Source organism: Fusarium tjaetaba (genome assembly GCF_013396195.1).
Source record: "Fusarium tjaetaba strain NRRL 66243 chromosome Unknown NRRL66243_c0000384, whole genome shotgun sequence".
Lineage (NCBI taxonomy): Eukaryota > Fungi > Ascomycota > Sordariomycetes > Hypocreales > Nectriaceae > Fusarium > Fusarium tjaetaba.
The window spans coordinates 117565-130594 of record NW_023501580.1 but is presented as its reverse complement, the minus strand read 5'-3'; the positions used below and the strand labels follow the sequence as shown (position 1 = coordinate 130594).

The window sequence follows — 13030 nt, the reverse complement described above, 5'->3', positions numbered from 1 at the left end:
CGCTTCTAGCAGCTACTTATCTCGCAACTTCTTCAAACTTCTTATCTTAGCTTTGCGACAACACCACCGCAATCATGCCTTTGAACGTTTTCCGAGTCGCTGGTACGTTTTTGACAATGCGGAATTGATGGGTTAGTTGAGCTCTTTGCTAACTTGTAGCACAGCGGACTTCTCGCATCTCGGCTCCATTTTCATCTTGCTTCACAAGATGGTGCAGCTTAACGTTGGTCCTCCCTTGTCAGACGCTGTGGATCAGCTATACTAATCGTCTTCAGAGCTGCTCGGGTATCTCGTTCAAGTCGCAGACACTCTACATGCTCGTCTACATCACCCGCTATCTTGGTACGACTCCCATCAGCAGACCCCAGAAGCGCATTCTAACCTGTCCCAGATCTCTTCAAAACCGATAGCATCTACAACTTCATCTTCAAGATCATGTTCCTTGGCTCCCAAGGTTACATCATCTACCTCATGACCAACGCCTACAAGCCTACCAACGATCCCAATGTCGACACCTTCCGAGTCCAGTACCTCCTCGCGGGAGCTGCTGTCCTCGCCATCGTCTTCCCCTATCACTACACCATCTCGGAGATTCTGTGGGCCTTCTCCATTTGGCTCGAGTCTGTGGCTATCCTTCCTCAGCTCTTCATGCTTCAGCGCACCGGCGAGGCCGAGACCATCACCACCCACTATCTCTTCGCTCTCGGCAGCTACCGCGCTCTCTACATCCCCAACTGGATCTACCGATACTTCGCCGAGACTAACCACAAGGTCGACACCATCGCTATCGTCGCTGGTATCGTCCAGACCGTTCTGTACAGCGACTTCTTCTACATCTACTACACCAAGGTCATGAAGGGCAAGAAGTTCAAGCTCCCCGTCTAAACGATCAACAAGACACCAAAGATACCTGTACGAAAGAGAGCACCAAGCTCTCAAAAACACGTCTTATACGTTTTGACACTGTAACGATGAAGTAGCCCAATAGGCAAGACAAGACAAGACCACAGTTTTTGGTCACGACAACTCCGGCTTCTGGAGATGCATGCACGGCGTTGGTTTGGGAGGTCAACAAAGGCGGTAATTACAATGGCGTCGCCGTTTGGCTTGGAGATTTTGGGGAAAAGGGATCGTTGATTTCAGTGCTGTACCAAGTCAAAATAGAGTGTTGTCTATTTGCGTTGAATGCTGCTATTTCTGTCATTTGTAATGAGCTCAAGGCACCATTCAATGAAGAAACGAAGGGGCATATAAATAATTAGGCAGGGAAATACAACATGAGAAACTACGAATGCTGGTTTATGCTTATTTGATTGTGCCTGGTTGGCTTTCTCTAGTTCCATTAAGCTTCTTGGCATTTTGCGGCTCATGCAAACCGAACAATAGACCATGACATTGAATCACGTGACTCTACCTCTTAACGCGTCGAGCATCAATCGCTTGGACTTCATCTTCAACATCTTAATCCACATCGCATCATCAAATCTTTCAATATGGCTAGTGATGCGCCCGAAAAGCCAGAGCAGACGCCTCCTGCGCCAGAGGCTCCCGCTGATGAAGCGCCCGCTCCAGCGATTCCCGATCCTCGATTACCAACTCGCAAGGATGTCTCGCTACGAGAGTTCCTGAACAAGATGGATGACTTTGCGCCGATTGTACGCACCACAGACTCCTAATGCAACTCATCTAACACTCTCTAGATTCCCGACGCAGTCACACACTACTACATGACCAAGGCCGGTCTTCCACCACCTCCCCAGACCGATCCACGCCTTGCGCGACTCCTCGCCCTGGCAACCCAGAAGTTCATCGCGGACATCGCCGCAGATGCATACCAGTACAGCAGAATCCGCGCATCTTCCAACACCAACAATCCTATGGGGTCTCTTGGTGCAGCTGCCGGATTTCCTATTCCTGGTCAACCAACTGGCCAGCCTGGAAGCAAGGATCAAGCTAAGGGCGCACCGCTGGGTATCCAGCGACCGGGCTACGGAGGTGGTGGGCAAGGCGGTAGCCAGAACAGGACTGTTCTGACCATGGAAGATCTTGGTATGGCTGTTGGAGAGTACGGTGTCAACGTCAAGCGTAGCGAGTTCTACCGCTGAGTACGGATTTGGTTACATGACTGCAAGGCGTTTCGGTTCGGCGTTCACGGAAGGGATTTGGGTCCGTACATGATGTCAAATATGAAAACCAGGAAAGTCATAGCTGGTTGCAATAGATCGCCTGAATATGCGAATGGATCCCTTCGTTGAGGTCATTGCTCTAGTGATGTTACATGTAGTCTTTTGTACATGGGTATACCCAGATTCCAGTCCCTATTTGATATTCTACCTCTTGTCCCAGATATTTGGCTTTCGTGTTCTACATTCAGTCAGAAGATATTCGTCTTTCGGTTTAGACCGAGACTTACGGTGAGAATTCGCCAAGCTTGTGTCCAACCATATCTTCTGTAATGGTCACCTCATGGTAATCCTTTCCATTGTGCACCTCGAACTTGAGACCGACAAAGTTGGGCAGAATCGTGGCTGATCGAGCCTGTGTTCGCACAGGGGGCACCTTATCGCTAGAAGACTTGGGCCATACAATGGGTAGGCTATCGCATGTTAGAATTGTCAGGATAATCGAGTCGGTCGTCGGCTTACGGTACCAAGTGCGGCCCTATCAGCAATATTAGCACCCAACAATATCACAGCATAGAAATTGACATACCCTTCCACACTGATCGCTTGAGAAGAACCCGTGTCGCGTGCATTATCGCTGGCACATGTCATTCCCTCGAAATTTCAGGCTGGCATCACCAAGCTTCATGCGACGGATCTAGCCGGGGGTTGTTTTTCCGATCGGTTAGTCCGAGACTTGCAGCACGTGACTACCCCAGTGCAACACGGTTACCGGCACCTCTGTGCTTCTCTCACCTGAGGTTTAATATGGGCGTTGTAAACGGAAAACGAATCCCACCAACGAGATAAAGATACATGTTTCAACAAGAGATGATCATTTCAATAATTGTACGACAAGTTGCGTCATTGATATGTTCTACTCCTTAATAGGAGGACTACAAGGAAAAAGAAGCCTTTTTCAGAAACGAGTCAAGTGGCCTTGATAGAGTATGAAAGTTACTGTCATTAGTCTTGGAATGTTCAGCCAAGAACTACTATACAACTCTACTCCACGAATATCATCTCAACTTTCCTTGCTTCACTATGCTCAGTGCCGGGAACGCGGCGTGTTAGTGAAATATCAGGGGGGCCTAGCTCCTGTTTCAGCCCAACAAACAGGGAACACCGGCAAATCAGTTACCACCAAACCGGGTCATGTTCTACACTTCATCTGGAGAAACTATTGAATCGTGCAAATCGACCGAGTCTATACCTATATGGGCTCACGGAGGATCAATAGTCAGTCTAGGTTGGCCCTTGTCACATCCCGACTTAATGAACATGCTACGAAGGGAGCTATGCGTTACTGCAAGTTGGGCCGAAGCTGAAATGTGTATATATACTCGCCATGTTTCCTGTATTTCTTGGCTCTGCTTTTCATGGCTCGTTGATCGATCCTCTTACAATCATTTGAAACAAGAAACGAATATCCACTCCTTCTAGCAAACATGCGGTTCACAGATTTCCTTCTCGCAAGTGCTGGCGCTTCCCTTGCTCTGGCTGCTCCTCATACTACGAGGGCCAAGGGCAAGTTCCTCTTCACTGGTTCCAATGAGTCTGGTGGTGAGTTTGGTGAGGGTAACCTCCCTGGAACGCTCAACAAGGACTACATCTGGCCTACCACGAGCTCCATCGATGTAAGTATCTTGACTTATAACTTGACCATGGTACTGACCATGGTAGACCCTCGCTATCACTGGTATGAACACCTTCCGTGTCGGTTTCCGCATGGAGCGAGTTACTCCCAGTGGTATCACTGGTGCCATTGATGAGGCCTACTTCAAGGGTCTCCAGGACACTGTCAACCACATCACGAGCAAGTCAGTAAATGCCTTTCCCATCTTGACATAACTTCACTAACACACTCAGAGGCCACTATGCCGTTATTGACCCTCACAACTACGGCCGCTTCAACGGTAACATCATCAAGAGCTCTGACTTTAGCGTCTGGTGGCAAAAGGTAGCCAAGCGTTTCGCCAGCAACAAGCTCGTTATCTTTGATACCAACAACGAGTACCACGACATGGACAACTCTGTCGTCGCTGCTCTCAACCAAGCCGCCGTCGACGCCATCCGCAAGGCCGGCGCAACCTCCCAGTACATCTTTGTGGAGGGTAACGCCTACACCGGAGCCTGGAGCTGGGTTTCCAGCGGCAACGGCGCTGCTATGAAGGATCTCAAGGATCCTCAGAACAAGATCATCTACGAGATGCACCAGTACCTCGACTCTGACTCCTCTGGTACCTCTGAGACTTGCGTTAGCTCTACTATTGGTGCTGAGCGCCTCAAGGCTGCTACCCAGTGGCTCAAGGCCAACAAGAAGAAGGGTATTCTTGGTGAGACTGCTGGCGGAGCTAACGCCCAGTGCATTGCTGCGCTCAAGGGCGAGTTGCAGCACTTGCTTGACAACTCTGATGTCTGGACTGGTTGGTTGTACTGGGCTGCTGGCCCTTGGTGGGGTGACTACATGTTCAGCATGGAGCCTACTACTGGCACTGCCTACAAGAAGGTTCTTCCTCAGATCAAGCAGTTCATTGGTGCTTAAGCGTAAGCGATGTCGTGGACAAGGTTTAAGCTAGGGAAGGGGAAGAGAACGAGGTGACTTGTGGGCCTGATTATTGTAAATACTTACTCGACGTATATAGTTTCTTGAGTATAAATCAACGTTTCTTGTTTTATATCCGGTCCTTTGACTGTGGGTTACCGACTCTCTACTATTGTGATTATGCATGAGAACACAATTACATCACGGTGACTAAATGGTAGTCAAAGTTCAGACCTATATCTATACAACATTTTTTAATAGCCATATGTTGTTCAATCTGCTTTGACCAAGGTACCTCGTTTATCTTCGTACGCCAACCCAAATTCTAGGGGCTTCGACACGCTACGGCTGTCTATGGAAGCATTTTCGACACTGGCAGGGATCCAATATTTAAAGTCTTTCAGGTACAGAACAGAGTCTAATCCCCCACTATGAATATTCAGATTTGCATCAAGATGTCGTAGGTCAATTGAATTGAACTGACTGATTGTCGTGTAAGTGATACAGGGTAAGATGATTGGTAACAATGAGATTGAGTGGTGGGGTATCACGTGGAGCCGAGACTTTGAGATGGACGCAATGGTGAGAGTGGGCGTCCCCCAAAGACCAAGTAGGGATTGCCCGATCGGAAAACACCAGATTTCTGGCATCCCCTTTGCATCGCCATATCAACAACATTTCGATTGCTTCATATTCCTCATGCGATTCGGCCACAAATAGCACAAACCCGACCAATACGGCGTTCGCCTCTTCGACGACGCCCTTTTCTGTGCCATTGTCACCTCCCAAAGAAGCCACTTTCCCTCTTCCCGCATTCTCGACGGCCAAACTTAAATCCTAGTTATTAATCGTCAACCCTCAACGTACGACCCACGAATCGTACCTCGCAACTCCTACAGACACCTAGCGACCTCAGAACAACTAAAATTTCGATGCCCAGCGCAACGGCTTCCGGAGCTGATACGGGTGGCTCGGCTCGATCTCGCGATCATAAGCAGGGTAACCAGGGACGATCTTTCACCCCAGACCAAGAGGCAGCGGTCATTCGTATCCGAAGATGCGAGGCCACTGCGTTTTATGACATCCTAAATCTTTCGAGCGTCAAGGACACATGCACCGAGGCTGAGATCAAGAAGGCGTATCGGAAGCTGTCGCTTCTGACCCATCCCGACAAGAATGGACACCCTCATGCGGACGAGGCCTTCAAGATGGTCAGCAGAGCATTTGGAATTCTAGGCGATAAAGAGAAGAGGGAAAAGTTTGATAAGTTCGGCACAGATCCTGATAGTCGATTCGCCAGCGCTCAGGCGAATAATCCTTTCTTCAATCAACGAGCCGGTGGTGGTGGTATGGGTAGAGGTGGCCCGATGTTCCAGGATGACTTGACTCCGGAGGAGATGTTTGCTCGTTTCTTCGGCGGAGGTGGCTTTGGCGGTGGTGGTCCATTCGGAGGTGAGCAGAATCGACAAGCAAGATGAGACTCGTACTAATGTTGTAGCCTTTGACACAGGTCCTCAGTTTGTTTTCAACTTCGGAGGAGGTCCTGGAATCAGGGTTCATCAGTTTGGCGGAGCTAGGCCGAGAACGCGACCCCGAGAGGCCGATCGTGGTCGACAGAACGAAGGCAACGCCTTCCAAACGTTCCTGGGTCTACTGCCCATCATCTTGTTCTTCATCCTACCCATCATCACATCATTCTTCTCCGGCGAGTCTTCGACAACATCGGCATCAGGGCCTCGCATGGTCTACGACAATCCTCTGCACCCGTACACCGAGCAGCGCACGACACCGAATCTGAATGTCAACTACTACGTTAACCCCGACGAAGTTGCCCAATATTCCGAAAAGAAGCTCAACAAGCTCGACCGTACAGCTGAACATCAGCTCTTGAGACACCTCAAGAACGAGTGTGAGAACGAGCTGATATATCAACGGAGATTGAGGGATGCAGCTCAGGGCTGGTTCTACCAGGACCCTGACAAGATGGCACTCGCACAGACATACACAATGCCGTCTTGTGAGCGGCTGCAAAATCTTGGGGTGAAGGTTTAAACGACGTACGCGCCGTGAGCAGGCGGATATTATATACTTTTCTTGTATAGGAGTTGGCGTTGTGGCATTTCTGGGACTGCATGGCGACGAAGGAAACTCGGACCTGACAAGCAAGCAAGCAAGCAAGCAAGGGGAGGACGACGCCCATAATCAAGTTATGTATCATTCAGCAGCGTTTAATGCTTAAGGATGTGGTTTCCTAGGGGAGGTTTAAAGACGATGCAATCCGAGGTAGATTTGTTGTACTGCGTTTAGAATGCACACCAATCGCTTCTTTTGACTGCCAGCCACCGCAAGATATCTTATTCTCTGGGTGGCCTCGGGGAGTAAGGAAACTTGAGAATATGGGATGATGCCAAAATAAATTCAGTAATGAATCCCCTCAGTTTAGGCTAGATTTACCTGAATATTTTCGGCGGTTAGGGTCAAGGTGTTTCCTTGCCTCCCCTTGGATGGCTGACTATTGGACCCTTGGTCTGAGCGTTGGATGACCGTTGAGTCTAAGACATTTGGTGGATCATGAAGGAATGAGTGCTTACTCCGTCCACTGAGACATTCCCCAGTCTATAAAGATGCATTGTCATGAGAAATGAGTAAAAGAAAGAATGATTATCGAAATGTCTGTCCTAATATGGATGGATAGTTATCTATCCCATATTATCCTCACTTATAGTCGCGGTGTAAGTCGGCATGTCTCAGATCGCCAATGCTAGCTTAAGCGACTTTATCTTTCCCAGCCGATCTTGACCAAAAGAAAGAGGACAAGCGAGACCAGGTTTAGAATCATGAATTGTAATGCTGCCTATCTAAGCGGTGAGGCAATAACAGGAATGGTATATAATTCTTCTTTAGCTTGCTTGATACTTGAATCGACAGGCCCACGTCATCGTTCGCGGCCCGTGGCGGTGGTCCATAAGCAAATGGAAGTGGGCGGGGCAGACTTGACGCCCGCGGTCTACGTACCTCAGGTACCTACCAGTACATTACAGGCACCACCACCCGCCCAGCTTTTTCAGCTCAGCTCAGCGCATGCCTACCTAACTTTCCTCATTATTCGCTTTCCAACCAAGACAAACTCGCATTGAACTCAAGACCTCCAGTCAGTTTGATTCTTGTGTCATAGTAGCTTCTCTTCTCAGCGAATTGCTCAGTTTCACGTTGCACCGCCACGTACAGAGCGGGACCCAGTGACGACACATCTCCCCACACAAGCTGTTGCTGTTGCGATCAAGAAGAGCTTCAAGAGCTGGATATCAACATAATCAAGCGAAAAATACCACTATACGACGCTTACTGCAGAGATCTGGTCCCTAGATTTCTCGATCTCATGCATACAACTCACAGCGCTTCGAGAACCACTTCGAATCACTTCCCCGCAGTCTCCCGCGTGTGGTAGCAGCGCATCAGCTACAACGACCAAACGGATCATTGAAACCTCCTATTTGACATGTTACTTTGACGCTCGAAGTTTCCAAGTTCAAACTTACTTCAAATACGATCAAAGTCAAAGCGATGTCGAATAATCCTTGGGCCGAAGGAGGGAACGAGCCGGGTTGGGAGGATGTAGGACCCCGCCGTGACGGACAAGCATCTTCAACAGATAGACCGAACCCTCAAGCTGTTCCTGCGGCCCTCAGACCTGGAATCGCTTTCGATAACCAAGATGAGCAACAGGCGTGGGGAGAAGCGAGGACACAGCCAAATAGTCAGCAACAACCTCAAGAAACGCCTGCGGTGTTGAAACCAGGCGGAGATAGACCAGAAACGAACCCTTTTCTACGAAAGAAAGTTCCCTCAAGACAAGAAACACCACCGACAGAATCATTCTCGAAACTTGGTATCGAAGAACCTAATACGAACCCATGGCAACCCGCGATAGAGGTGCAGCCTGCACCATCAGCCCCGCAACCGATTCCAAATCTCATGGACGATGTCCCTCCTAGAGGCGCATGGACACCCACGCCAGAACCACTTCCTGCCGGATCACCTGGTATGGTATCACTGCCCTCTGGCCGCGAGTCACCTGCTTGGGATGAGGATCCTTTGGGAACAAATGACAAACCTCCTGCGCCGCCTATGAAGCTCTCCGCAGAATTCACTGGGGACACAAATATCTGGGACGATGTAGGCGGCGCCGATAAGGGAAAGGCCAAGGCCACAGGAGAAGCAAGGGCAGCATCACCGGATGATTGGAACCTGATAGATTCAGAGCCATCGCCTAGTCCCATGAAGGAACCTCAAGAGGAGAAGCCACCCTTGCCACCCAGGCAACCAACACTACAAACCGAACCGTCAAGTTGGAGAGCCTCCAGAGACCCGATCGACGGCAAGACGGAAACCTATCAGATTAAGAATATACAATGGCACGACGCAACCTCGTCAAAGAACCCACGAATATCCCCAATCTTGATACAGAATGCAAACGGGCCTTGTCCTCTTGTAGCTCTGGTCAACGCACTTACCATGACAACACCTGCCGATGTTGAAGATACTGCACTTGTACAAACTCTTAGATCGAGGGAACAAGTCAGTTTGAATCTGCTTCTGGATGCTGTTTTTGACGAACTTATGTCACCACGACGAACCAGTTCCGAAGATGCATTGCCAGATGTTGGAGATTTGTATGCTTTCCTGCAAAGTTTACATACCGGCATGAACGTCAATCCGCGATTTGTCCCTACAGAGAGTATGATAAATGCTTACAAGCGTACATCATTGACGCATTTACATCCTGCAGAGCGAGGAGATTTGATCCCTGGAACTTTTGAGAACACGGCTGAAATGGGGTTATATGCCACATTCTCGATTCCATTGATTCACGGATGGTTGCCACCAAAAAATGAACATGCGTATGAAGCGCTGGAACGACAAGCCGCCTCCTATGAGGATGCACAGAATCTTCTTTTTCGAGAGGAAGAGCTCGAACAGAAGCTGTCTGATCCTGAAGGCGGACTTACAGAGGATGAGCAGCAGCTTTACCAAGATATTGTCATAATCAAGGAATTCTTGGATAATTCCGCGACCCAACTCACGCCTTGGGGTATTGAAGTTATTGGTAAAGCCATTCGGCCTGGTACATTTGCCATTCTTTTCCGAAATGACCATTTCAGTACGTTGTACTGTCATCCGCAGTCGATGCAGCTCGTCACACTTGTGACTGACGCAGGATTCAAGTCTCATGATGAAATTGTATGGGAAACACTATCAGATGTCAATGGTGGCAACACCGAATATCTTTCAGGCGACTTCCGGGTTGTGGGATCTGGCGGTCTTGCTCCTTCGACAAGTGCGGGCAACTACTCCAACAACGATGGCGGAGAATGGACGACAGTACAGAACCGAAGGGGCAAAGGGCGGCATGAAGATGAGCCCCCGATGAGTCCCAATGCTGAACAGGAAGATAGAGATTTGGCTCTCGCATTGCAGTTACAAGAGGAAGAAGAGGAAAGACATAGAGCAGAGGAAGCGCGAAGACGAAGAGAGAGCATACTTTCAGAGCAATTTATCGAGCAACAGGCCTTTCAACCAGGAAATGCAACACGTGGCAACCTTGGAGGTAGAGGAGGAAGAGGTGGACAACCTGCAAGAGGAGGAGCTCCACGAGGTGGAGGCGTCACCAGAGGAGCCACGGGTCTCGTCCCAGGACGCAACAGCTCCGTCAGCGCGCCCACCACAACCACAACCAACGCACAGCCCAGAATACCCGCCCAAAGAGTACGATCCCTCATCCCAGCCCAACCACCGCGACCACCCGTGTCACGCCCAGCGGACGAAGCAGCAGACGATGCGCCGCCTTCCTACGAGCAGTCGGCGCACGACAGGACGTATCAGCCGCCGGTGGGACACCCGAGCCACCCGAACAGCAGCCCCACGATATCGAGGCAGACCAGCACTGCTGCGAGCGTGAATTCGGCGATGCCAGTGGGGCAGAGACCCTTTGGGCAGTCTGCGGGCAGACGGCCTTCGGGACCGGGGGTAGGGGTAAATGGCGGTGGGCAGAGGGAGAGGGACTGCATTGTGATGTGATTTTATGAGCATATGAGAGACGGAGTCTTGATTTGGGAATTGGTAGTTAGGAGTTTAGCGGTGTTTGTAGCATGGACGGGTGTATCTGAATACATTTTAATTCATCAGTATATCTTGTAGGTCTTATTGATGTTTAAGTGAGGGAATATGTGTGTAGCTGGATCTGCCCTTAGGGAGTAAGAGCCTCTGATCTCATGGTAAGGTGCCAAGAACATCTAGTCCAAGGTCTATTGAATCTATCTTATGATAAATATATTGAGTCTTTCCATTATTTCGCATTTACATCTCGAGTTTCCTTGTCTCACCATATATGCAGCTCACTCAGCACCACAGCTTGTGACACCTTAAGCTAGGTACTAGAATGACTTTGTAAACTTCTTTCATGTGATAGTTAAATGACTTTGTCTTTCAATGTTACAAGGGACCTCGGAAGACAGGCAATATCTGATGCATGTTTGAGTTTGGAGAGCACGGCAGTTGATTGAGATCGACTGAGGGAACTCAAATATTGCTGTATACCCCCTTCCGTGAGACTAAATATATTACCTATTGAAGAGGATCCAATATGAATATTTCGTCTTACAGTACTATCGTAGCCCAATTGAGAGCAACGGAAGCTGTTCCTACATCCTGATAGCTGCATCATCGATCTGATGTGACACGCCAGGGGTAGATGTACTAAATATCCGACCGTTATGGGCAATTGTTACAGGCGGTGGAGAGTGTCAAAATGGCCGTTGCGCAGCTACAGAAGCCGCTTCAACCTTATTGACATCATGGAAACACGCCTTGAATTTCATCATTGATCAATTCTTCTACAAACAAAAATACTCTCTTCTTCCTTCACTGAATTGAACCCTTTTTCTGCAGCGTTGTTGAGGCGCAGACGCTGTCATCATGGCTATTATCGAAGGGTGGTTACCACCCACGCGGGAGAACTACGACCTGATCCTCAAAGTCTGGCAGATATCTTACCCAATTGTAAGCATTATTAAAAACAAGAGAGCACGTGAAGTAATACATGTTCTAATTAACCTCTCTCAGATTGGTTCAATGCAATGGCTTACCAGTTGGTATGGCATGGGCAAAACCTCAGTCACAAGCCGTCTTAACCTCCCCGGCCGCATTGGCTGGTTGACCATGGAGGCACCTGGGTTTCTGACGCTGCTGTACCTGATGAAAGTTCTTCCTGAGCAGCATGGAATCGACGATCTTCCGTGGCAGAATAAAGTGCTTGCGGGTCTGTTTGTAAGTGATATTTCCCCAAATTCGTTTATTATGCTCCCGTGCGTATTGCCGTTGAGGGGGAGGGCTTGAACTGCCTACCCGAGGTAGCGTTATGAGGAGTAAGTCAGTGAGTTGAAGACTAACGTTGGATGGCATGTAGGTGATTCACTATTCGTACCGCGCTGTCATGTTTCCGTATCTTCAGCCTTCCATGTCACCGGTGCACATTGCTGTGTGGCTGCTCGGCTTGAGTTTTCAGATTTGCAACGCAACATGTATTGGATCATGGCTCGCAGCCTACGGACCTACCACTGAAGCAGCATGGTCAACACAATCATCCATATTGCAATTCTCATCAGGTATTCTAATCTTCTATCTCGGTCTATCCGGCAACTTCTTCCACGACGAGGAACTACGAGACATCCGCCGGCGCGAGGCCCAGCGGCAAGAGCGCGCCAAGCTGGACGGCCACGCGAGCAGCAAGGGCGTGGAGAAGCACTACCAGATTCCGCAGGCGGGACTGTTCCGGTACGTGCTGTACCCTCACTACCTGTGCGAGTGGGTAGAGTGGGCAGGGTTCTGGATGGCGGCGGGCTGGGGATGCGCGCCTGCGAGGGCGTTTCTGGTGAACGAGATGTTCGCCATGTTCCCGAGGGCTGTCAGGGGACGGAGGTGGTACTTGGAGAGATTTGGAGAGGACAAGGTTGGGAGGAGGTGGGCTGTTATTCCGGGGGTTTGGTGAGGCCGAAGAGGGAATGGCATGATGGACGGGTTAGTTATGCTTATGTTAGTTGATGTTGAGGTGTGGTTATGGTTGTGACTATGGGTATAACTAGGGAATGGTGAAGATGAGTATAGAGCACAGAGCACAGAGCATGTAAGAGTAAGACTGTAAGAGTATTCACTGTATGATAGATGCCATGCCATAGACAAGAACCGAGTATAACAGCCGAGATATATGCTACTCAAGTGGGATATACGCATGTGGGATAGACTTTTATATCGCCACTGAGTGATT

The 13030-nt window shown here is 49.4% G+C and overlaps 7 protein-coding genes across 7 annotated transcripts; 6 read left to right on the top strand and 1 right to left on the bottom strand.

The window, feature by feature from the left end:
* Nucleotides 1-74: 74 nt before the first annotated feature.
* FTJAE_13094 (ER lumen retaining receptor) lies at nt 75-885 on the top strand (the record flags this gene model as incomplete). Its single annotated transcript, XM_037346201.1, has 4 exons — nt 75-102; nt 165-223; nt 276-342; nt 392-885. 4 exons carry the CDS (start codon nt 75-77, stop codon nt 883-885), a joined length of 648 nt encoding a protein of 215 aa, XP_037199893.1.
* A 608-nt stretch (nt 886-1493) lies between these two features.
* On the top strand, nt 1494-2105 carry FTJAE_13093 (transcription initiation factor TFIID; the record flags this gene model as incomplete). Its single annotated transcript, XM_037346200.1, has 2 exons — nt 1494-1655; nt 1701-2105. 2 exons carry the CDS (start codon nt 1494-1496, stop codon nt 2103-2105), a joined length of 567 nt encoding a protein of 188 aa, XP_037199892.1.
* A 225-nt stretch (nt 2106-2330) lies between these two features.
* Nucleotides 2331-2755, bottom strand: FTJAE_13092 (ribosomal S19 mitochondrial; the record flags this gene model as incomplete). The annotated part of the gene is made up of 4 exons (XM_037346199.1): nt 2331-2364; nt 2414-2596; nt 2646-2661; nt 2713-2755. The coding sequence occupies 4 exons, from the start codon at nt 2753-2755 to the stop codon at nt 2331-2333; spliced, it is 276 nt and encodes a 91-aa protein (XP_037199891.1).
* An 855-nt stretch (nt 2756-3610) lies between these two features.
* Nucleotides 3611-4707, top strand: FTJAE_13091 (endoglucanase 3 precursor; the record flags this gene model as incomplete). The annotated part of the gene is made up of 3 exons (XM_037346198.1): nt 3611-3799; nt 3846-3982; nt 4032-4707. The coding sequence occupies 3 exons, from the start codon at nt 3611-3613 to the stop codon at nt 4705-4707; spliced, it is 1002 nt and encodes a 333-aa protein (XP_037199890.1).
* A 932-nt stretch (nt 4708-5639) lies between these two features.
* FTJAE_13090 (uncharacterized protein) lies at nt 5640-6759 on the top strand (the record flags this gene model as incomplete). The annotated part of the gene is made up of 2 exons (XM_037346197.1): nt 5640-6159; nt 6206-6759. The coding sequence occupies 2 exons, from the start codon at nt 5640-5642 to the stop codon at nt 6757-6759; spliced, it is 1074 nt and encodes a 357-aa protein (XP_037199889.1).
* Nucleotides 6760-8271: 1512 nt separating this feature from the next.
* FTJAE_13089 (uncharacterized protein) lies at nt 8272-10785 on the top strand (the record flags this gene model as incomplete). Its single annotated transcript, XM_037346195.1, has 1 exon — nt 8272-10785. One exon carries the CDS (start codon nt 8272-8274, stop codon nt 10783-10785), a length of 2514 nt encoding a protein of 837 aa, XP_037199888.1.
* Nucleotides 10786-11682: 897 nt separating this feature from the next.
* On the top strand, nt 11683-12754 carry FTJAE_13088 (3-oxo-5-alpha-steroid 4-dehydrogenase; the record flags this gene model as incomplete). The annotated part of the gene is made up of 3 exons (XM_037346194.1): nt 11683-11766; nt 11830-12033; nt 12173-12754. 3 exons carry the CDS (start codon nt 11683-11685, stop codon nt 12752-12754), a joined length of 870 nt encoding a protein of 289 aa, XP_037199887.1.
* Nucleotides 12755-13030: the final 276 nt, after the last annotated feature.